Source organism: Lepidochelys kempii, chromosome 11, assembly GCF_965140285.1.
Source record: "Lepidochelys kempii isolate rLepKem1 chromosome 11, rLepKem1.hap1, whole genome shotgun sequence".
Taxonomy (NCBI): Eukaryota; Metazoa; Chordata; order Testudines; family Cheloniidae; genus Lepidochelys; species Lepidochelys kempii.
In genome coordinates, this window is record NC_136390.1 from 32,619,280 (window position 1) to 32,644,359 (window position 25,080).

Below are 25,080 nucleotides of genomic sequence, written 5' to 3' on the forward strand. Positions count from 1 at the left end.
TCGACTGCTGAGCCTTGGAGGACAACCCGGAGAGGAGCAGCCAGGACACTTGCCGCATGGAAATGGCGGACACCATGGTGCGGGCGGCAGAGTCTGCAGCATCAGATGCTGCTTGAAGGGCCACTCTGGCAGCGTCCGTGCCCTCTTCAAGGAGTGTCTGGAATTCTTTACAGGAACCTTCCGGGAGGGCATTCTCAAACTTGGCTGTGGTCTGCCACATATTAAAGTGGTAATGGCCAAGGAGAGCCTGGTGGTCAGCCACCCTCAACTGTACGCTAGACGAGGAATAAATTTTTCATCTGAACAAGTCTAGTCTCATGGAGTCTTTATTTTTTGGGGTAGCTCCGGGTTGCCCCTGGTGTTCTCTGTGGTTAGCTGCCTCGACCATCAGGGAATTTGGGGCAGGATGGGAGTAAAGGTATTCGTGCCCCATAGTCGGGACAAAGTACTTACACTCTGCCATTTGGAAATGGGGGCAAAGAGGAGGGGGTTTGCCAAAAGGCGCTGGATATCTTCAATACCCCTTCATGAAGGGGAAAAGCCACTCTAGCAGGGGCTATGGAGAAGAGGACATCACACAGGGAGTTCACTTGCTCCTCCAACTCCTCTGCCTGCAGGCCAAGGTTGGACGCAACCCTTTTCAACAGTTCCTGGTGTGCCTTAGCATCATCCAGAGGAACCAGGTGAGGGGCTCTGCGATGGTCTCGTCCGGCGACTATGAGGAGGAGGCCAGTATCCAGGGTTCCACGACACCCACTGGTGGTCCAGCAGGCTGTTCCCCTTGGTCCACATGGACTTATCCTGCCTCAGGCACCGGAGGGAGTTGGGTCGTCGATGCCACTGGCCTGTCCGAGGCTCCTAATGCTGAGCTGGCAGGCTGGGAGGGCTGGGTGAACCCCCACGAGTTCCAGGGGTACCAGGGACCTGACCACTGGGCCTGGGGCCATCGGGCAGGTTTCAGTTCTGATGATGCAGGTGGCACCAAGAGTCTGGGAGGCTGCCCTGCCGATGTGGAGCCTTGCTCCGAAATGGAGCCATATCTGGAGTGATTGCTGCCCAGTCACCTGGATCCACTGGAGCGGCAACCCCGGGCCTGGCGATAATCACGGTCGCATCTAGAGGAGGACCGGTCCGAATGGGACGTTTGCCTCCGTGGGGACCTCAGTGACCAGCGGTGCTCGGTGGATCCACAATGGGAGACTGGTAATTGACACCTCATGCTTCAAGACTGATACTGGGAGGAGGAGCAGGACCTGGAGGTATGGTGGACCGGGCAGGATCCGTCTCGGGGATCATTGGCAGAGCCCGTGGCTAGTCCTCCGATCGTTCCAGGGATCTGTAGTGGCATTCCAGTGATGTGAAAGGCCAGTCCCAATGTTCCTGCTGGGGAGCGCGTGCCTCTGTGGGTCTGTGCCAGGTAACCGGCAAATTGCTCCTCGAATCCCGCTGCTGGTGCCCAAGGTTCGGTGACCACAGAGGGCTCCAGTGCATCTGCCACCTTAACTCTGAGGCATGACGGCTTCGAGCGGGTGAACGGGGATGAGATGTCCCCCACGATGGGAAGCGGTACCGTTGAGGCGAGGGTGGATGGAAAGGTCCCAAGGTGGGCTTACCCTGAGATCTAGGCACTGCTTGGGCCAGCACCGGAAGAGTCAGGATCTCCTGTATCAATGGCACCTGAAGCTGACGAAGGCTCGCCTCTGTGTCCAGGCTTCCAGGCAAGGAACGGGGAGGGATGCATTGATGTTAGCTGAGGTCCCACTTCCCGACAGGGGAGATGAGCCGCCTGGCGCAGGTCTTAGCTTGCCCCCAGCCCTGTACTTCCCCTTGCGGGGAGTAGGAGACCATCCCCTATTGGCTTTCTTCGACTTCTTGGACGGGGCCGTGGACAGGGATTGGTTCCGGCTCGTCAACAGCGGGGCACTACTCACCGATGCAACGATGCTGGGTGCTGAGTCGGACCTTTGCTCCGGGGCTGGAGTGAGCACTGACTCTATCAGGAGTGCTTGGAGTCTGATCTCAGGCTCTTTCTTGGTCCTAGGTTTAAAGGACTTGCAGATTTGACACTTATCACTTATGTGCCCTTCACCGAGGCATCTGAGACAGCTACGATGTGGATCGCTCATGGGCATGGACCATTTGCAGAGACCGCAGGGCTTAAAGCCTGGGGACTGGAGCATGCCCCGTCCCCCGGCTAAGTCCCTGACAGGACTAACAAAACTCTAACTACTGCTAAGGGCTAACTAACTCGATTACTATGTATACTAACTTTACAAGAACTCTGGTTGGTACAAACGAAGCCTAAGCAATGCAAGTAAGAGCTGCGAACGTTCCATGCACCCTCACTGGCAGCAAGAAGGAACTGAGGGTGGGGGGAGCCAGCGGCATCCCTTATACTGTGCCATGTAGACTCCACTCCAGAGGGCGCCAGAGCCACTCCCCTATGGATACTGCTGAGGGAAAAACTTCCAGCACCGGTGCATGTGCCAAGCACACACACCTAATGTGGAACGGACATGAGCAAGCACTCGAAGAAGAATTAGTGTTTTATACAACCATTACTTTTGTGGGACTGCGGGCCTGGATTAGGTCATTAATCAGAAATTAGCTTTCTCTGATCCAAACCACAGTACTGATTTAGTGTAAAATTGCAGGTAGAAACTGCTCAATTGTCATCACATTTAGGAGAAATAAGTAAACAATCTGAAGATGGAAGTCTTCATAGATCCATAGTGTGGGGTTATTTCCTTAACTTTGAAAGATATTATAAATTATATTTTTATATACATAACACAGCCTTTATTCTGAAAAATCTCAGAGCACTTTGACAAACTTAATTAATATACAAATTATACACAAGGATCACTTCACTAAACACTGAAGTGCAGCCATCTCTAGGGTGGAACTTGGCAAACATATGACAATACAAACTCTATATAAATGTTTTGCAGAGGAAGCAATACCTTCTGTAACTGCACTGAAGGGAAAAATTTGGTAGACAAAGTGCTATTATGTGAGCTTCAGTTTGGCTAGGGCACAAGAGTTAAATATTTTTGTTTTTGAAATATTACAAATTGAACTTCATTTTTACATCTCATCCAAAAGATAACACTTCCAGCACTATGCTGGGGCATTGGTTCAGTGCTATCTCAGAGCAAGTAGTGCCAGCTACTGACTCAAAAAGCCAAACAGATTTATTTGTGAGGGTTCAGTGTGTACAATATACCTTAATTTAATGGTTCATTTGAGTGAAAATATACAAGGAAGGGAGTGTGGCTACCCACTGATCTAAGAAGAAAACTACCATACCTCAGAAAAAAATGTAAGTCTTTTCCCTATAGCCGAATAGGAAATGCACTTCAAAATCTCTATGCAAATAATTATTCAGAACAGAAGTATTTATCATAGTGGTATAAAAACCTTTAATTAAGAGATGCGGGAATAGATGTTCTTCCTTAATAATACCACAAATTTCAAATGCTTTCTGAGATACAGCATACTAAAAGTGCTTACGGCTTGAATTTGCTCCCTATTCTTCAGCTTTCAGCAGTAACCATACTATAAAATCAGATAGGTGAGAGATGCTCCAATTTTGTGCTTTTGTTCTCATTCAGGAAAACTGAACACTCAGGACTCTATCCTTGCTGCACTGATAACCCAAATCTTGACTCCTTTCACAGCATTATGTCAACACTGTTTTGTAACTATATGGCAAGGATTTCCCAGTTGCAACTTTTCAAACTTTTCCTAGTAAAAATTATGTTGATCATTAACAGTGTTGCCAACTTTAATGTATACCTCAAATTTCAATTCCACTAGAGTATAGCAATAAAAAAATACAAGCAAGGAAGCACTAGAAATGCTTTGTACACAATGCACTAAACTAATGTGTTAATTTTTATTTTAGGAAGGACATAAAAAACTGGATGGACTTAAAGGATTTGTTGAAACCAGAAAGCAAAACAGCTCAACAGCCAGCTTGTAAAACAATTCAACAGGACTGGTATGAAGGAAGACAAAAAGGTTGGCAGAAAAATGGCCAGGTTATTACAGAACTAAACATCTCCTTAAAAATAAACCCCAAAAGAATATGAATAAATACTTTGTCTCAAGTATGTTGATTCCAAAAAGTCACTGGCCACCTGAAATGCAATCTGCCATACAAAATACTTGAGCTCACTAATTCAGAGTCTCACAAAAGGGTTTACGGATCTGTGAAGCATTCACTTATATCCTATAACTCTATGGGGTTCTGACGGCTTTAAGTCCATTGTTATCTTGATATATCAACTACTAGATACCAGAGGCCAGTCTGTAATTGGTTTATCTTCCACAGAGTAATGAAAGGTTGTAATTGAAGCTAAGGTAGGTGAAGTCCAGATTCAGACAAAGACAGGAAGTATAGGTCATAAATCCCCCCAAAAAACTGCTTGTGTAAAAAATATGCTGTAATTGTTTGACCTAATATCAGACAGCAAACCTTTTTCACTTAAAGTTATAAGCTTTCTAGTGAGAGAAAGAATTCATGGCGAATAGTAATAACTGCACTTTGGACTTAAGAGTGTTTTTCATCCACAGATCTCAAAGTGCTTCACAAAAGTGACCTGCTTTATAAAGAAGATTGACCTGCTTCTGGTGTTCAGATTGGACGTTAAGAAATTTGGGAATTCTAGTCAGAATAGTAAAGAGTGACTTGAGACTTCCATGAAGCTGATGACCCAAATGATGTCTTCTTAAACAAATACATTGAGACGCAGTGTGGCTTAAGATCACTGAGATCACTCAATGTTCTTTAAAGATTCTCCCACATTGAGGTAAATCATGGCCACAAGGGAGGCTGATTGGCCATGATTTAAAGGCCTGATCAGTGCCCACTGAAGTCCATGGACTTTGCATCAGGACCTAGAAGTAGTGACTGCCAGTATCCACTGAATCTATTTTAGTCTATCCAGTAAAACCATCTTGAGTTCCTTCAATCACAAAAAATATTTTCATTTGAGTTACGGGTAATAGAAAAATATAGATTCTGCAGTTGCTTAGATAGAGTATGCTGGAGTTTAGAGAATTAAAGAGATTCTAGCATCAATATAAATTGCAGTAGTAATTTACAAACAGAAACAATTATTCTGTAACAATAAAAGCGGAACAGTTTTCAAGTGGCATCGGCACTAGAGGGGGACTCAGGAGACCCAGGCTCAAATACCTCTTCCTTCACAGACTCTCTGTGACACCATGGGCACTTAGCCTTGCTGTACACTTAAAATTTAGATCAACCTAGCTATGCTGCTCAGGGGTATGAAAAACAACGTAGTTAAGCTGACCTATCCCCCAGTGTGGATGTGGCTAGGTCAATGAAAGAATTCTTCTGTTGGACTAGCTACCACCACTCACGGAGGCAGATTACCTACATCCGTGGAAAAACCCCTTCCTGTTGATGTAGGAAGCATCTACACTATAGTGGCATTATGTGCAGCTGTGCCACTGTAGCCCCCATTGCATAGCCATGCCCTGAATCTCTCTGTGCCTCTTCCCCATTTGTAAAACGAGGAAAATAGTACTTCATGACCAGTGCTCAGATGCTACTGATGGGGCCATAGATTTACATAGGCTTGGAGGGATTAGATTGTTATCAGTAAATGTTGGAAAATGTCGATTTCACCAACATACACAAACCAATGAAAAGCCATTTCCATCCATGATCATCTAAATTTACTATTAGGCAAAGAAAGAAAAATGCTGCTTGAGAACTTAGAGTGTGATTTAAGGATATTTACTTTGTACATTTTGACATGTGATGTTGATAGATTGTGTTTTAATGATTGTAAAGCTTTAACTTTAGAATCTCAACATCTACTATCATTAAATATTTATTCTCTGTCCCCCCTTAACTTCTCACAACTGTGAAAATTTAAAATAAATAAAAATAGAAAAAAATGCTTAAACCCCATAATTTTACCCAACAATGACAATTTAAAATTAATAAAAATTTCAAAATAAACATTGATATTATCCATCAAAATTATAAAAAAATAAAATTGAACTCTGCCTAGTCTAGATAGATAGATGTGCTATTAAAAAAAAGCATAATTCTTTCAGTTTTGGGTTGTTAATACAATCTAAGATGTTGTGTACACACACACATGCACACACAGCCAAATTCTACTTTCAACAGCAGTGGCATAAATATTGAGTATTTTCATTCAAATAATCTGAGTTGCTTTGGATTTAAATTGGAATTGCGGAGAACACAATTTGTCCTTTTAATATTTAGCAAAAGTTAACTATTAGTGTTTGCTTTTTATTTACCTTACACAATAAGAAACTGAACTGATTTGAATTTTGCTGAAATGGATGAATAAAATACTTCATAAAAAAAAGTAATATTAATTTAAAATGCATTTTGTAAAGGATAGTGACGTGAAAAACGCTTTAAATATATGTAGACATTACTTCATTTTAGTCCTGGGGGGGACTAGCCATCGTCCCGGACATAGGCAGCATGTTGTGGTTGGATCCCCGCTGATCCTAGCAGAGCCACTACTAGACCCTTGGCCCAGTGGAGTAGGGAGGACCCGGGTCCCCCTACCCTAGGCCACCACCCTCCCCCAAGGGGCAGCCCACTACCCTACGAATCAGTGATGCCTCATTGCCTCTGGCCACTAGGCCTGCCTACCCTGCAGCCCAGGGACTCCTCATGGACTCTGGCTGCTAGGTCTGCTTACCCTGCGAACCAGGGTCTCCCTCAGAGACTCCAGCCACTATGCCCAGGTACCCTGCGAACCAGGGAACCACTAGTAACTCCGGCCACTAGACCTCGAGACCCTGCGAATCAGGGACCCCCGACAGACTCAGGCAGCGAGGCCTTGACCCCGCGAATCAGAGATTCACCACTGACTCTGAACCTTAGGTTTTATTGCCCTGGGATGCAGGACAATCTTGCCAGTGTAAGTCCATCGGGTATCCTAGCCCAAAGAAATGAGCGCTCAAGGGTTGGGGTGTACTCACCTCACACTAGCTGGGGACCCGCACCCTGTCACAATTACATATAATTTTGACTCTGATTCTGCAAAGACTTATGCATGTATTTAACAAATCCCATAAAACGTAAGGGCTGTGTTTCATAGTAAGCAATGGCCACTAGAAAACTTTGTGAAAAAACAAGCTGATACAAATGAGAGTAATCATTATGCATATTGAGGAGCTTTCCTCACATCAAATTTGCAGACATTTTGAAAATATTTTTTTCAATAGAAAAAAAGTCTAAAAATTTAAAAGACCAAGTCTACAAAATTCCACATTATTTTTCTTTATTTACTAGTTTTCACAGAACAGTTTGGTTTTACTTTGGTCTCCCTTATCAAAAACCCTCATTAGGTCAGAAGAGAAAACAAATTTAGTGATTTGGTTCTAGGGTAAAGTGTGTTAAAATGTTTACACAGTGTAAATTACTGTAAGGTGAATGCACAAATAGTTGAAAGACAGAATTCAGTGGTTCCTCGTGGGAGGGTGTACCTAGAGAAGTCTCCAAGGGGTCAGTCCTGGGTCTGGTACTATTCAATATTTCTATTAATGATTTGGATTATGGAGTGGAGAGTATGCTTATAAAATCTGAAGATCACACCGAACTGGGAGGAAATTAGGATCAGAATTCTAAGCAACCTTGACAAATTAGAGAATTGGTCTGAAAACAACAAGTTGAAATTCAATTAAGACAAGTCCAAGGCAGTACTCAGAAAAATCAAATGCTCAACTACAAAATGAGGAATAATCGACTACGTGGTAGTACTGCTGAAAAGGACCTGGGGGTTATAGTCAATCACAAATTGGATATGAGTGATGCAGTTGCTAAAAAGGCTAATATTCTGGGGTATATTACTAGGAATGTCAGATGTAAGATACAGGAAGTAAATGTTCCACTATTCGGCTCTGATGAGGCCTCAGCTGGAATACTGTGTCTAAAATCTGCATGCTACACTTTAGAGAAGATGTGGACAAACTGGAGAATGTCCAAAGGAGAGCAACGAAAATGATAAAAAGTTTAGGAAACCTGACCTAAGAAGCAAGATTAAAAAAAAAAACTTTGCATGTTTAGTCTTGAGAAAAGAAGACAGAGGACCTGATAACAGTCTTCAAAATATGGTAAGGGCTGTTATAAAGAGAACTGTGATCAATTGTTCTTGTCCACTTAAGGTAGAACAAGTAGTAATGGGCTTAATCTGCAGCAAGGAAGATTTAGGTTAGACATTAGGAAAAATTTTCTAACTATAAAGGTAGTTAAGCTCTGGAATAGGCTTTTAAGCGAGATTGTGGAATCCCCAATATTGGAGGTTTTTAAGAACAGGTGGGACAAACTTATGACAGGGATGGTCTAGGTTTACTTGGTCCTGGCTCAGCACAGAGGATTGAAATGGATGACCTCTCAAATTCTGTTCCAGCCGTATATTTCTATGATTCTATGAAGCCAACACATTTGGGACTATGTGCCTGTTTGGGGCTATTGCCAGTGCAGAATTTCTGGTACTTTATCTTTGCATTTTTTCAGTAATTTTTGAGAATGAAAACTGCCTTTTCTACCAGTTAATTATGCTTTCCACTTGCTGAATAAGTTGCAAACCTAAAGTTTGGTGAGGCTGCAGCATTAGCAGTTGCTGTGTTTTGTAGCACACAATTGTGTACCAGACTGAATATAGTGGTTGATGCTGTGAGACCTACCTCCCCCCCCTCCCCCTTTAAAAGCCCAACATTCAAGGACCTAGAGAATAGTCAAGGACACACTTGTTGGGTGTTGTAAAAACTATTACTCATTGCAGAGAGTTAAAAAGGTTGAGTGTAGCATAGTTTTCAACAGAAACGTTTGTGATTTTTGTTTTCACAAAATTTTCAGCTCTACTCCACAAAAACACCACATAATTTGGCATAATTAGCAATCTTCTAAGTTTCATCTATACTGGAAGGAAGAGTTGTGTTACCTAATATGTTTTACTTATCACACGGTTAAACACCAGTTAACATCTAGGACAAGCAGTGTGTTACTTAAAACATGTTAGTTTACGTGTTTTCTAATACAACTCATTTTCCAAGTACAGATAAAAGCCTGAGAAGCCCATGACTGGAACAAGAAGGGTATTTGAACAGTTGTCTGGGGAAATCTATGCGGCATATGTCCAACCTTATGCCTTGCTTTGGACAGTACGATTACTGTCTTATTTTTAAAGCATTAAATTCTCACACAAACACACAAAACGTGTGTGTGTGTTGGGGGGAGAATCACATTTGCAAGGAGATACTTATGGTGGCTCTGAAGTCTGAAATGACCTACACAGAAATATTCTGTGATGCAAAAGTACTTTCTGACTCTCAAGTCAGCTGCTTGCTTAACATATCATTTGTTTATAGAAGTTCTGTGTCAATGTTCTGCTCTATGAATGCAGATAGATAGCAGTCAAAATGTTAAGAAAGAAACTGCACACTTTTCAGAGCTGAATGGATACTTACTTCTGCTTTTTTACGTGCTTCCATGGCTTTCATAAGCATCATATGTTGCCTTCTCCTCTCTCGTTCCTAATAAAGCAGATAAAATTAGAACAAGACTCAACCACAGTTACAAAAGTGTCTTTTTTATTTTAAAAACTCAGTACAAGTTTAGCATTAATAGACAAGTCACAATAAATACTATATATAGGACAAGAATGGTCAAGTCTGTGCATGTTTTAGTTCAGGTTTAGAAAGCAAATACAAGAACAATCAAAAGCAAAAAGGTAAAGCAATGAACATGGAGACAGTGTAAAACAGAAAGCATACAGCTTTACTTATGGTCAGTTGTGATGCTCCTTCATAAGCTGGCAGAACAAAAAGCATAATGGTTGGCTGGAACAGGTCAGTTACCTTACATCTGCTATTAGAAAGCTTGCAATTACTAAATGAATAGCCAATTGAACAGAAGGCTGTATTTCTGATCATTTAAAAATATAGTGAAAGGCTGAGTTGAAAATCATTTTAACTTCATGTTTAATTAAAATCTTGCTGGAATCCAATATGCCACCAACAAATAAGTATGCTGAATTTATCTGTATTGAGACCAGTTTTACTTAAACTAGCCATGGTTCATACGCAAACATGAATAAAATAGGATATTCCTATTTACTGATGCCTGTTCCTCAATGCAAAGCCACAAAGGCTGCGCCACAGATTATGTTAACAAATTTAAATGGAACATGACTTATTGTACTACAGAAAAAACTAGATAAGTTCCTTCAACTTTAAAGTTCTAAGGTAAAATCCTGGCCCCACCGAAGTTAATAGGAGTTTGTCATTTACTTCTATGAAGCCAGGATTTCATCCCTAATTTCATTTTTAGATTAAAATATTATGCATTTACCATTTATTGAAAGCTAGTGTGCTCAGCACTGGACAAATCTGGGGAAAGACATGGTCCCAATTTGTACAGTAATTCTAACCCAATTTGTAGTGTTCTAATCCAAAATTATATTAAAAGCTTTATACTGAAACCCAACAAATGGGATAAGACTTGCAAAATTTGTACAGTGATTTCCTATTAAAGGTAAAATGCTAATTTTGCATAAATTCATCACTGATTTTACATAATGGTCCAACTCATGTTGTGACATCAGTAATGTAGATTTCCAGTCAACAGCCTCATATATGGATCACAGAATTCAATTTATAACACGTCTGAGACAAGTCATACTTTTTTCTTTAATAGACAAGACAAGCAGATGTATGCAATGCACTGTGCTGTAAAGCCATGCAGCAGTATGTAATATGACAGCAGCCAGTGCTACATTTTATGCATTGCTATGACAACCATATCACAACCAAATCACAATGCGGTGTTAGATGTACAAAAATAAACATACCCATACCATATCTAGTCTATGCCTCTCCAACTCCTGGGAGAAAGAGTTGGCACAACATTATGAAACAGAAATCACAAAGTCGTAAAACCACTTTATAACCCCCACAAAGAGACCCCAATACCAAAGAAAGTCAATAAACCATAAGATGAAAGAAAAATTTATGCAGGAATCAAAATCAGAAATTTATACCAAAATTATTTTGAAGACTTTTCCCCCAAATAGCTTAAGCAGAAGTTAAAAATTAGCATTTGTTACTGTTCTGATAACTGTATGCATACCAACCTGATGTTTCAGAAGAACAGCCTGCTGCCTTCGCATCTCTTTTTCCTTAAACATAAGAACAAAAAGGTGCTTCAAATACCTGACAAATATTATTTAGCAGTAAGATGCAATTTTTTGAGCCATGCTAAAATAGGAAGAATCTGCATTCTCTGTCTCTTTACTCCTTTATTTTCAAACACTTCACATAATATAGGAACAGTTTATGCTACCAAATCTACTGAACTGAGCATCAGGAGATGCCAATAACATTTGGCTACACTGAGAGTGCATGATTTCCAAATACAGCAAGTAAGTTTTTCGGCACTGATAGGGATAAGTGGGATATTTGACTACAACGTTACACAAGTAGCAGCAGAGTTTTCCATTATACTCAACATAAAACAGAAGCGACACTGTACGCAGTGCTATTACATAAGGGTTTGGTGAGCACGTCTAGAACTGCTCAAGCCAAGCATAAGGTACGGATAACTCTAGTATTGACACCTCTATTTATTTATTTTATATTATATATACACACACACACACACGCACATGCACGTATATATGTATATGCACACAGACGCGTGCACACACGCACACATATGCACAGTACTTACTCTACATTTCTATTACAAATGTAATACCTTATGAAAAAACATTCTGCCAAACCTACAGTTCTCATATTAGTTCACAATTATTATGCACAATCACACAGTTTTTATTTTTGGAAAATAAAAACTCTGATGCTCATCTAAACTAACCTTTATTCGTTTCTCAGCCTCCAATAATTTGGCATTTGCCGCTTCTTCCTTCTTTTTCTTTTTAGCCTGTGCATGCAAAACAGGTCTCAAGGTCATGCAACAACACCACTAAAACTTGAAAATAATCTCAGACTAAATAAAACTACATGCCTCACAAGGTGCAAAACAATACCACATATTATGTGTACATTATAACAGATTTCTTCCCTAGTACACTTTGCATTATCAGTAAGTTCACAATTAACTTTGTTTTCTTTTTAAGGCAAGCCAGAATTATGAAGTCACATTCAAGATTTATTTTACTTGGATATTTGTAACCAAGATACACAGCATATAGGAAAATAGTTATTTTTTAAATATTGTTGGAAAGAGATTAAAATTCTAATCATTATATAAAACGCTATATAAAAAACTTTAGCAATCAATGGTTTACCAGTTTTTTCCATTTTAAAATACATATTTGATGTAACTGAAAATGTTCAGTTGAAGCCAATGTAAGGACTGCTCATCAACACATTTTCGGAATAATATTCCCATCCATTTAATTTATATCAATATCAGTTTTAGTATAAGACAACTGAAACCAAAAAGAAATCTGTTGTCAGACAGGTCAGAAATGATGATCTGAAACAGAAATCTTAAATTTAAATTCCTTTAATTTAGTTGTATGTGACATGGCTACATTATATGAAGCAACCATCTGCAATATGGAAGCTTATGTCTTTTAAAAATAGATCATGCACATTTTTGAAGATCAGAATCATGCTGTTCAAATATCAACTTCACAGCCAAATGTTAAATATTTTCCTTCTTTGTTACTGTAATCTAACTTTTAAAAACAAAGTTTTAAATCCATTCCACAGTCAGAAACTAAATTCCATATAAGGCAGACTGCAATACTATTTTACTCCCTGATTCTGCAAATACATATTTTCTTAACTATAAGCATGAGTATTCCTTTTGTTATCGATAAAACTGTCGTGTTTAAAGTTAAGCATACGGAGAGCAACTGCACGAATGAGACCATAGTTTAAATTATGGATCAATATTCTTAGAATTTCTGAAATAGTGAGACAGTTAATTTGAATCAAGACTGTGGAATTCCTGAAGTAGACCTTACTTTAATCCAGTGGCAACAAACATGCAGTTAAGACTTTTTTCTTAATTATAATGTTCTTGAAACGTATGAACACATTTAAAAAAAATTATACTTAGTTTATTGTTTCTACCTCTAAAATTTGCTGAGCCCGAAGTTCTTTTTCCATTCTGATTTGTTGAATTCTCTTAATTTTTTCCTGCAAGGGGGGGAAAAACATCTTTTAACCCTTTTAAACAACAACAAAAAGTATATAAAAGATTTTTTTTTTACATGAATGAAAAAAAAAGTGAGAAAAGAGCCATAATTATTTTTAAAGGAATGAGCACGTGTACATAAGTACACTTTTTCTGAATCTTACACACATTCCAGTTGATTATTTTGAACTACAATTGTCTGTGTTTGGTATTCTACATTAACATTAGCAAATATTTGATACATCTCTGAAAGCACTGAAAATGGAATCTATGACTGTGGGTTTATGTTTAGGCAGTCACAACAGTTTTTCTATTATACTAACTTAGAGAAAAGGAAGCACCCTGATGACCGCACAAAATATACAGTGTAGGCCAAATCCTGGCTTGCAATGGTGGAGATGTGTAGGGATGGGTAGAAATAGGGGCTGTGGTGCTCGGACACAGTCTGCTTATGCAGGGAATGCTGGGGGCTGTGAAATCTTCATTGCTCCCTGCTATCTGTTGCTTAACTCTTGCAGACATCGGGGGCTGGGAGCATAGCCATTCTTGAACCTTCACTGATCAGGCTACCTGGCATATTGCATGGCCCAAAGTACCTACCCAGTAGCAGCCAATATTTAGCCTAGCCATATCTGATCTGGATGAAGTATGCACAATTAAGTGCTGTATACTTTTATTTCCACTGAAAACTAGCCTATCAAGATGGATAGTCTGAGTTTGGACAACCTTACTTGTATTTCTCAGAAGGGTGTGTGACGTTATGCACTACAGAGTAAAAGTAAATAAATAAGTAAAACTGGAAAACAGTCGCCACAGCACTTTCAGTCATGGTCATTCCCAGAGACTTCAGCATGCCTGTGAGCTCCTGAAGCATGGGAGGAGCCTAATGCAGTCACTGTACAGTTTTATTTTACATGTCCTGTGTTGTATACTTTGTGCCTTGTAAAAAGAGATAGTATGTGCTGCAATTGAAAATGTTACGGCATCCTATTTAAGGGTTTATTGTCTCAGAACAGCTGCTTGAGGAACATCAATTAAAAGAGCAGAGCATGTCTATGGATGGATATTCTGTTATCTGGACAAACAGGAGAAAATATGAACCACAGAACTCAGGGCATAGCAAAGCCCTTAACTTATTCCAAGGGATGTCAAAGCAGCTTTCATCAGGCTGTGTCATACAGACAAGCGTTCAAATGGACATAGTATCAAGGCACCTGTAAGAGAAAAGTCTGAGTATGATATGAGCCATCAATTCTCTATTCTGTGTGTTGGAAATTATGTCACCACTGTATTTTTTTGGAGTCTCCAGAGAATAAATATGTCATGAAGAGGAGTCAACTTCATCTCCTCTCAGGGGCATGGTGAGAGTTCCTGCACAGTACCAGAAGTGGGCTCACTATGGTTGGAACAGTTTACTAAAAACAATATTATGCCACCTCTATGTTCTCTACTAAAACTTTCTAAATTTTAAATATGTTAAAAGCCACTCCATTTTCTGTGCTGGAGGCTAAACACATGCCAAAAAAGACTAATGGGGGCGGGGGGGAATCCCCTCTTAACCATACCTTGACCTCCCAGGAAAGAGAAGTGTGAAAAGCACAAAATTAATCCTCTAGAGTCACCCACAGTTTTACCACCATAAGTATATTTAATTAGATTTCTTTAAAATGTGTCTATCCAAAGCTCAAACATCTCAGCTACCCTCAAATGTCACCATACCGCCCAGGGACAGAGGCAGTGAGCACAGATCAAAGAGCTTAGTTGCAGAGTGCCCTGTGGATGAAATTCTGTTCTATGAGCAGGCAGGTAGTTGCACTCTGCCCTAGCTGCAGTTTCCAAATAATATTAAAGGTGTAGCCCCAATGTAGAGTGCAAAATGGCAATCCAACCTCTCTCTTAATACACTACTGACTGCACTATCTCAACTGGAAAATCATTCCACCAATTCACTAATCTCTCTTAAAAAAAAAAAAAGCCTCTTACCTGCTGTATGCCATAGTCATATTTAAACCACACTTTTGTCCCCTCATTTTAATCTAACAACTTCAAGTAGATCAAGTTGAATGAAATACACTTAGTTTAGGGACAATAGCACTTCAAATCTTAAAAATTACCATTTTGTTGCTCTCCTCATACGCAAACCCTCTCCATTCCATTTATTATCTTGGTATCCTACCCTTATTCTCTCCATTTTAACAAACTTTTTCTTCAACTAATGTGACCTACACTGCATATTTCACAAATGTGGTACCAATATACTCAGTGTTTTTTGTATAAGTTAGCTAGCATAATATCCTCTTGACACAAGCCAACATACTCTTAGCCTTTACTGTACTACAGAGTGGACTAAAATTTTATATGTTGAGTTTCTCATTTCAAATCCTTTCCCTCTCCTTTCTTTACTCATTCAATTCTATTTTGACTATACTTAGCCACACAAAAAGGAGGACACTATGTTGTATGTGTTAGATGGAACAGTCCTTTACCATGTAAAAGTTTCTAAATGCCATTATCTGAATAAACTGATTAAGTTAACTCAGACTGAAGAGGTTTACTCTCATGCACACAATTGCCAGTATCTTCAAATATTACTTTAATAGGTAATCTCTTTCTATTAACATGTTTGGGTTTTTTTGTATTCATGTTTACTAAGACATTGAGGCCAAGATTCTGATACTACTACTCATAGTGATTGAGTAGCACCTTACTCTGTGAGTGGTCCCAACTGATTCCATGGACAACACAAAGAATAAAGTACCATTCATCATTGGCAGAGATGTTACAATCTGTTCCATGGTTCACTAAACACTACTGCCCTAATCAGAACTGCTCAACTGCATATACTGCTAAGTCAGAGGAGACTCTAGGTGAAGCGGTAGAGTCTTACGTTTTTGGAACAAGAGACTTACGTCCTTTTTCCTCTGTTACCATGACCCTTGCTGGGTCCTCAAACTATCCTGTCTGCCTCCCCAGGTCCCCAACTACAGTCTCTTGCCAGTCTCTGTTTAAACTGGGGAAGTCCCAGTCCAAACAGGGCTGCACTGTGGCAAACTTTAGGAAGTCTGTTAGACAGGGACAGTGTCTCCTTAACAGTGAGCAGTTCTGTTTCTCAGTTAGCTATCACCTGTAAATCTTTCGTTCTCCTTGACCCCTTGCCCAGTTTCCCATTCACTTGGCAGCAACAGGGCAATCACAGGGGACACGTAGAAAGAAAGATATGTACATAGTTATCTGAAAAGTGGAGCGTCTATTCCACTGGACCGCATTAGGTATGCCAGACTGTGCCTCCCTGTGAACATTATTAGGATCATGACTTGCTGGAGAATCTAGGGCAGATTTGCAGTAAAAGGCAGATTGGGGTGTTGAGGAAAAGGAGGCAGGGCATGTGGAGGGGAACAGGTGCACAGGGAAAGTGTCTTCTTTACACTAAACTTTAGTTAGTAAAAAGTTTCAACATGGATAAAAGGTTTCCCTTATATTACATCCCCACAACCCCATAACAATATCCCACTAAACTCTCATTCCCAGCCTCCCTAATGTACAGACACCACACAGAGACATACAAAGTGAATAAGGGGAGTCCCCCTGCAGTGAGCAACTTTGCTATGCAAGTTTGTGCTTTGTTCTGTCTGTCACAATAGAGCTGCTCTCCCACAGTCTTTACACATCAGGTGCATTTAAAAAAAAACACATGGAAATCCCTATCCAAAGCTGTGTTAAGTTATAGTTAAGGATGTTCAAGAGTACATTTTCTATCTAACGAAATCACTACAAGGAAATCACCACTTAAGGCAATATTAACATTCACACCACAGCTTACCACCCAAAAATCACATTGCCCACAAAAATTAATTCGGATTTTTCGTGTCTACATAAATCTAATTTTCACTTCCAGCATTCACACACTGACAATGTACACTATCAAGGTTCTCTGAAATCCCATTCAACTGCATAACCTTAACTCTGACCTCTTTTTTTAATTTTTCTTTTTTTTTAGGTAGAAACAAAACAGCACACAGGTCTTCATCACAACTTGGTGGCATGTATTTGTTACTGAGGTCAGAGTTAATGCTGCTCATAGAGAAATAAATATTAGAATTCTCAAAGTTTTGAAGTTGAAGTGTGCTTCAACAACAGAAGGATTGTGTTGTTACTACACAGGACCCAGATCGTGCTATGCAAGAACTAGAGCTGGGCAACATTTTTCAGACAAAATGGGGTTGGGGGCAAAAAATACAGATTCAGTGACAACAAAATGTTTTTTTAATTTGTGTTAATTTTGCTGAAATGTTCATTTAGGAAAGAAAAATAGAAAACATATCAAGATATTTCAACATTTTCAAAATGAAACCTTTTGATTGTTTCGTTTTAATGATATTTGTTTTAAAATTGCCTTAGAATTGATTTTTAAAATGTCAAGGACATTTAAAAAATGGTCAAAAATTTTATTTAACTCAAATTATTTTTTTTTTTATTTGACTTTTTGATTCCCTGAAAATTTGAGAAATGTTGGTTTTCGGTCAAACCCAGGTTTTTTTTAACTACTTTTTGAAATTGCCAACAAATTGAAAAATATGTTATTCAGCCAGCTCTAGTCAAGACTGACTTGTAATCATTTCTAGATGGTGAGACGATCAGAGCATACATTTTTTCATCCCCATTAATGACTCCCCAAAGCCAAAAACAAATACAGAGAGATCTGGGTTTACTTGTTTCCTGTAGCACTTGAATGCACAGTCCTATTATGTGAGAAGATTCTATAAATAATATAGGCTGACCTCACTTAAATTCGGGTTGAGCGGCAGGCACTTTTTCAGTATGCTGAGCAACACTCTAACACAAGCGCCTTTTTTTAAAAAAACAACTGAGCTACAAACGCAACTGATCAGCAATACACCGTTATAAGTAAGCTCCCTGGGGCAGGGACAATCATTTTGTTCTGTTTCTACAGCACATAGCACAGTTGTGTCCTGGTCCATGACTGGGGCTTCAAGGCACCACTGTAATTTAAATAATAATAAAATCTATAGCAGAAATTGACCAGAAAGGCAGAAATTTATACCAATGTTCACTCTCACAGGTTACAATCAAGATATGGTATCAAGAATGTGATAACAAATCCCGCCTTGCACAGATATCTGGTGAAGCCTGTTTAAAAAGTGCAAGGTATTTCATCTGGAATACGTTCCACTGGCTCCATGGTTGGGTTTTATTATTGGATTGAAATGGAAATCTCAAGTAAACGCTGACTCTTCTTTCCACGCACAAATTAATTAAGGTACTTTTGTGTTTCATTTTCTTTATAAATCAAAGAAATATTGTAACTGTACTGCACAATACAAGGACAGTCAAAGAAATGCTGATCAGGATATCCTGACAATCTTAATAAAGTTCTCTATCAAAAAATCAGAATGCCTAGGTTTTAACTATAAACACACACAATTTAAGCTTCTACACAAGCAGCAAAGTTTCTATATCAATATGAATACAGAACTTAAAATAGCGCAAACAGCAATAATTTAAATACTTTCTTCAAAAACACAATGCACACCACACACTATTTCAGAAATTAACGTGTCCAGTTGACTGCAGGGAAAAGAATGAATGCAAAGAAACCCAGTAAAACAATTGTTTTTAGAATTTCAGGCTTCAAAAGCATTCATTTAATACTTCATTTATTGGGATATTTGTTCAAATGATGAAAAACCTGCTTCCACAAGTAGCTTAATTTATTAATGGCTAAAATATGAAAAATCTTCTTGCTGTTGAAAGTATTACATATGGTTAAGAGCATTTGCTATAACAATATTTAACAGTAATTTTTTATTTAAAAAGCAAGCAATTTGTACTTTAATTCATCACTATGCTTAGATATAATTGTTCTTAAGCAATCCAAAATCACTGGCAGTTTCCTCTCTAGCAGTTTTGGCTGAGCTATTTTGATGTTTACATAAGCAGCTATATCACTATTTCTTTTTATAGAGCCATAGAGTAGTTGAGCATATAACTAACTGGAGAGCCAGCTGTGCAACCCTTATTCACATATGTAGTACCACTGAAGTAAACATGATCACGCAAGGGACATATTCACCAACATGAGTAAGGGCTGCACAATCTAGTCTTTCAAAATAAAATACAACATATGTTCTTTATAATTAGATAACTAACAACTTCAAATTTTAACAAGTACACTCTATAACCTATCAAATATATTGAAAGTATGAGTTTAAATAAATAAATAAAATACAGAGCTTATTTAATGAATACACAAAATTTACCTGCTGTTTCATTATCTTTATCTGTTCTTTTTGCTTCCGCTTTTCTTCAGCAGCCATAATAGCTACAAGTAAAACAAAAAATGTAACATCAGCAGAAAATGACTGAAGAACAGTAACCTAATCTCGACAATTCTAAAGCTCATCTGCAACTATGCACAATCTCTTAGAGGTTTACTACTTACCTTGCTGTTTTTTTGCTTCTTTGGCAGCTCGAGCCTGTTCCTGCTTCTGAAGTTTTCTCAAAAGCTTTATTTGTGCCGCTTGCCTCGCTATTTCTGTAACACAAAGAGGAAATATTAAGCACATAGTCACAGCACTGTCTCACATAAAAGATCTAACTTATGTGTTCAGGCTTTTTCACATAAAGAATGAGGAGACAAAGAAAATAGTGAGTTTATCTTGCACATATTTATCCTGAAAATGTTTAAATATAGAATTCTTATACCAGGATATCTTTTATAAACAAATACCTCGAACAGCTTCTCAAATGAACATGGATGCTTTCTGTTATCTACACAAAAATTATGTATAATTCTGAAAAATGAAAATAATTCACTTTCAATCAAGTGATAACATCAGGATAAAAAATTCTGACCCACCTCTTTGTCTCTTTATAAACTAAACTATTCCATATAAACGTCTAATCCTTTTCGAACAATCCCAGGAGAGGGGGTTCAGATAGCATGTACTACACAGTACACTCTCATAAGGTTAGATTTTGCCACTCTTTCTCACGTTGATTACTCTTTCAATACTTCCATTGATTTTAGTGAGACTATTTGTGAAGTAAGGTGGTACTGAAGTGAGTTAAATTTTCAACCTGAGTCACAGACACATTACATTTGTTCATTCTTGTTATTTTCCCTTAATCTAAAAGATAAGTAATTTAGACTAGAAGTATATGGCTGCTCTCTGTGTATGACAAAATGTAATAAAATTTCAGGGTACAAGACGAGGATGTAAAACAGCAGAGCTCACAATGAGTGACATAATAGTGAAGAGGTCTACTGGTTAAAAAAGAAAAAAAGCAGAAAAAGTTAAAATGACAGTTTATGGACGGTTTATCGTGTAACCAAAAAGAGGAAAAAATGTAAGTGTATTTTAAGAGAATACATCAGTATTTCATGTAAATGCTAATGAAAACTGAAAAAAAATCAGATCCTTTTTCTAACACTGAATTACAGAAGGGTGCTATTTGAAATGCCTGAAAAACTTACGTTTTCCAACAAAAATAAGAGATGGAGTATAAGGAGTTAAAGATGCAGTACAGACAAAAATAATTTTTTAGCAGTTACTCTATACATAGGGTGGGATTTTCAAACACATTCAGGACTGGTGTAACTCTGCTTCCACTGAACTCATTGCTTAAACTCCATTTGACTTCAGTGGGAACAGAGTTAGGCCAACACTAAGTGCATTTTCGTGTAGCCATCATAGAATCATGGGGGTGAGGGACAAAACAAAACAAAAAACAAACTAACTTACTTATAACTTCTCAAATCTTTTGTAAGAAAAACCTGGCCTTACACTGGGTATTTATGAAACTAAGAGTATTGAAGGTCTTGGACTTCTGGAGACTGTTCGTTCAAGCTCTGGAATTTAAGGATAGGAGTTTTTATGCAGTCAGCTCTCAGTGCCAAAGGATGATCTGAAAGAACAGACCCCTCTACTTCTTCACCACAAGAACTCTATTTTGCATAATTTGAATCAGAAATGAACCTGGAGCTCTTTTAATCTCTTGAAAGACTGGTAAAGGAACCAGTCATAGAGGACTATCTTTTTGGTGCAGTAGGAATATTCAACTGAGACATTTGGGCTTGATTTAAAAAAAACAAAAAACAAAAAAAAACAACAACCCACCACCAACAATGTGCAATTTAGTTTTAGTTGGGGATTGGTCCTGCTTTGAGCAGGGGGTTGGACTAGATGACCTCCTGAGGTCCCTCCCAACCCTGATATTCTATGATTCTATGGAACAGCAACAACTACAATAGCTTTTTATACTATTTGACTACACCACACAAGAATCCACAGTAAAAGACAAATTAACTTATTGACAGAGATTAAGCTACTCACAGAAAATTTACTCCAGAAATGCACACTCTTTAGAAGTATGCACATGTGTCAACTTGTGAAATTGAACTATTGAAATGAGAATTTCTAGAAAGGATGACGTGTGCCCTGAATCACACGCCAAATACTTATTAGTATACTTTTCTACCCACATAAGCTCCAGGAGATTGCCTAGCTCCATAATGTTGACCACACAGTTGAGACACGTATTTAACAGTAGAAGAAGCGAAAAGCCCTGAAGAGCCTCGCTCTTTAGAGGAGTTTACTATCAAAGAACAGAAGTTACAAGATTGGTAGGAAATGTTTCTCATTCTTGGGATCCCATACACAGAAACTGCATTCTTTGGATATTGAAGGGCAGGAGTAACTAGACAAGGAAATGTGCATCTAAGAAGCTAGTCTTAAGAAAATATTTTTGCAGTACTACCATGCCAAAAGGAAAATAGTCCTTTATATCAGTTTTGCAATGTTTTACTTGTCCTTCCTTTGGGAAAACTATTTTTTTAAATAGGTGAATAAAATATTTTTTATTACCACACCAGTAACCGAGTGTGAGGAGATTTTATACCAGGACTAGTAAATTTTCATGATGATTTTCTAAGGAATATTTACACAAAGTATAAAAAGTTATCATCTACCCATGCAGGTATTTATAACACACACTGTATAGGTATCTCGCTGCAGAATATGAATGTCCGACAAATTCTTCGAGTAAGTAAATGTATGGCCAGAATTGGTATATGCTTAAGAAAAACTCTGGATGCCACCCATGAAATGAGCCTGGAACCCCCCTATTAAAAACACTTTTTTCTTTTAGATAGCCTGACATATCCAAATACATGGAGACACAGAACAGTTGATAGGGAGAGTGCCAAAATGCATCTGATTGGACTAGCAGTTCCTAGTCTATACCATTATTAATTAGTAAAGATTCTGAAAGATTGAGATCACAAGACATCAGGTTGAAATCGATATTACTCTCGATGCTTGAGAACCTGAGTGGGGAAAAGGAAGCCAAGGTGGACATTAACAGGCATAATAGGTCCAATACTAAATATAAAGAACCTCCTGTAGCCATGACAGGGCTATGAGAATCATCTGTCCTTGAAGAATGGAGAAAAGCAGACAAGAGAGTGCCTCCAAATACTATCTGCTTGCATGGCCTCTTTCAGTGTAGTATCTGGACACCTCTATGAAATCTCAAACAACAGGAAAATTTGCAAACAGGGCACAGGGAGGGATATCTTTTACTAATACAATAAAGTCACTAGAGAGGAAATAGTCACTGCTGAGGAAATACACCCTAATTTGCTCTCACGTTGCTATTGTAGGTAGAGGGCTGAAAAAGGAGGCATTGTGGTCTAGTGGTCGGAGTGCAAATCAGGAGATCTGGATTAATTCTGGCTCTGAATGGGCAAGATACCTCTCTAGCATCTGTTTTTGCATTTGTTTTTGCACTTCACAGGGGTGTCATGAGACTTACGCTGTTAATATTTGTAAATTGCTTTGAGATTATCAGATTGAAAGCAATATACAAGCAACAAGTACTATCGTGCTGAGTGGACTCTAATGAGACAGAAAACGATCTAGCTACCTTACCTGATATCCAGCCCCAAGCAAAAAATACTACCTACAAAAGGTATCTTTAAAAATGCACCCTGTTTGTTCAGGTAGAACATTTCAATCATCTCCAATGACTGGCTCTTTGTTGTGTAATGCTCTTTTGCAGGCACAGGGGGAAAAGACACAATGAATCTCACAAAGAGGTAGTCAAGGCTTAGATATTTTATGTATGAATCCTGTGCAGCACAGCAACAGACAGCGTATGTTCACATTCACCATATAAGCCAGATCAATCATGAAACCCAAGAGGAAAAATAACCCTGAGCCGTAAGAGAATTTTGTAGAATATTAACTTCTTTTAGGAAATAAGTACAGCACTGGGATGAAGGTTACATGCCTGATGCTTATTTTTCGGATCAGATTCTCATATCCGTGTGTATTTTAAAAAAAACTGTCAGTGGTACCCAGATGTCCACTATTACATTGTATAAATTTAAATAAAGTTAATATTGCCCAAGCTTATTCATTTATTACACACACACACACCCTTTACACCTCTCTTTAAAGCACGTTTATATCTACTTGGCTTTAAACTGAAAGTTCACATCACACTTTTGACAAGATTTCAAAAAGCAACTTGCAAGGACATACAGTAGCAGAAATAAATGATAATACTTGCCTTTAGGAAAATGGAACATCATTACTTTCAGGTTGTGGAAACTATAACAAATTTCTTACCTTGAGCTTGCAACTTCCTTAACAGCTTTGCATCAGTGTTGTCTAAAAATTCAGTGCTACCAACATTTGGAGGTCGGCCTTTCCGACGCCTCATTCTTGATTCCTCTCTAGCACGCTGTCTATCTGGATTTGGCGGTCGTCCTCTACGACCTTCCATAGCTCTGATACGGGGAATGACTTCCTCTTCTTTCAGAAGACACCACTGCATACCCTTTTAATTAACATATTTCATAGCCATTATAAATAAAAGTGAAAAGAAAACAAAAACATACATCCACAGATCTGGTCATACATGCAAAAATGCATATGTCTATATATGTTAATATATTTACCCAAAAACATGAAAGTTGGTATTAGAATGACAGTGGTGACACAGAGCAATTGCATAGGTATTGTGGGATTTATCAAAAGCATTTCTACAATTTACCACTAAAACTTACAAGATCTCAAAGCTAATTTACTGAGTGAAACACCATTTGTTATTACATATGTGCCACTACTATATTTCTTCTAGTTCTCTCTTGCCTAAATAGCCCATTCCTCAACTTAGTAGATTAGGCAGAAGAACAGATTTTCCCTTAGCCTATAAACTTCAAATTTAACTACTACGCCTGCACTTATCCATTAATCAATGTGATGTTTAAAAATCTGACAGGCTATATGTAAAAACCATTCTGAAATTTATAGAATATAAGGAAAACAGTAAAAGCAGGAGAACGGATTTTGATTTTTACTTGTGACTTTTGGAGGGTTCGATATCTCAGTTTTATAATAAATAAACTGAAAAACCAGAAACTCATTTCTACCTTGCAATTTTATTTAGTACAATTTAGTTTTCACCTACTGTGAAAATTAATTTGTCAGTCAACTAAAATTAAAAACTAATCAAAAGTTTTCAAGTAGTTATAATCTGCTCTATGACCTTAATTCAAAGCTCTGGAAATTGTACAGTCTCCTGAACAAGGTAAGAAGCACTAAATTCAACCCTTTTTAATTTCTCATGGCACCTAAATTCCTGTTGCTATAATACCAAGAGGTTAGTTTTTAGATAGCTTTCATTTAATTGACACAAGAGGGAACCTCATACTGTGTCTATTAATTAAAACAGTTCCTTGATCTATTTGATCTTGCTTGATTGAGCTTGATCTATTTGGAAATGTGGTATCTCTCACTGCTTTTCCAATTTTTTTGGAATGACAGGAAAAAATGATAGCTAAGGTTACTTCTGGGAGCACG

The 25,080-nt window shown here is 38.4% G+C and overlaps 1 protein-coding gene across 12 annotated transcripts in view; it reads right to left on the reverse strand.

The window, feature by feature from the left end:
* Positions 1-25,080, reverse strand: part of BAZ2B (bromodomain adjacent to zinc finger domain 2B) — a 353,162-nt gene that overhangs the window by 61,954 nt on the left and 266,128 nt on the right. For 4 of the 12 annotated variants that reach the window (XM_073305577.2, XM_078847939.1, XM_073305571.2 and 1 more), the window contains 8 exons: positions 23,845-24,055; positions 19,653-19,745; positions 19,471-19,532; positions 13,129-13,194; positions 11,900-11,965; positions 11,160-11,204; positions 10,878-10,910; positions 9,496-9,561 (listed from right to left, as the gene is read on the reverse strand). In XM_073305577.2, the coding sequence (XP_073161678.2) occupies positions 9,496-9,561; positions 10,878-10,910; positions 11,160-11,204; positions 11,900-11,965; positions 13,129-13,194; positions 19,471-19,532; positions 19,653-19,745; positions 23,845-24,055 (642 nt within the window). The remainder of the gene's footprint in view (positions 1-9,495; positions 9,562-10,877; positions 10,911-11,159; positions 11,205-11,899; positions 11,966-13,128; positions 13,195-19,470; positions 19,533-19,652; positions 19,746-23,844; positions 24,056-25,080) is intronic. The other 8 variants (XM_073305585.2, XM_078847944.1, XM_078847941.1 and 5 more) reach the window with 2 other exon arrangements.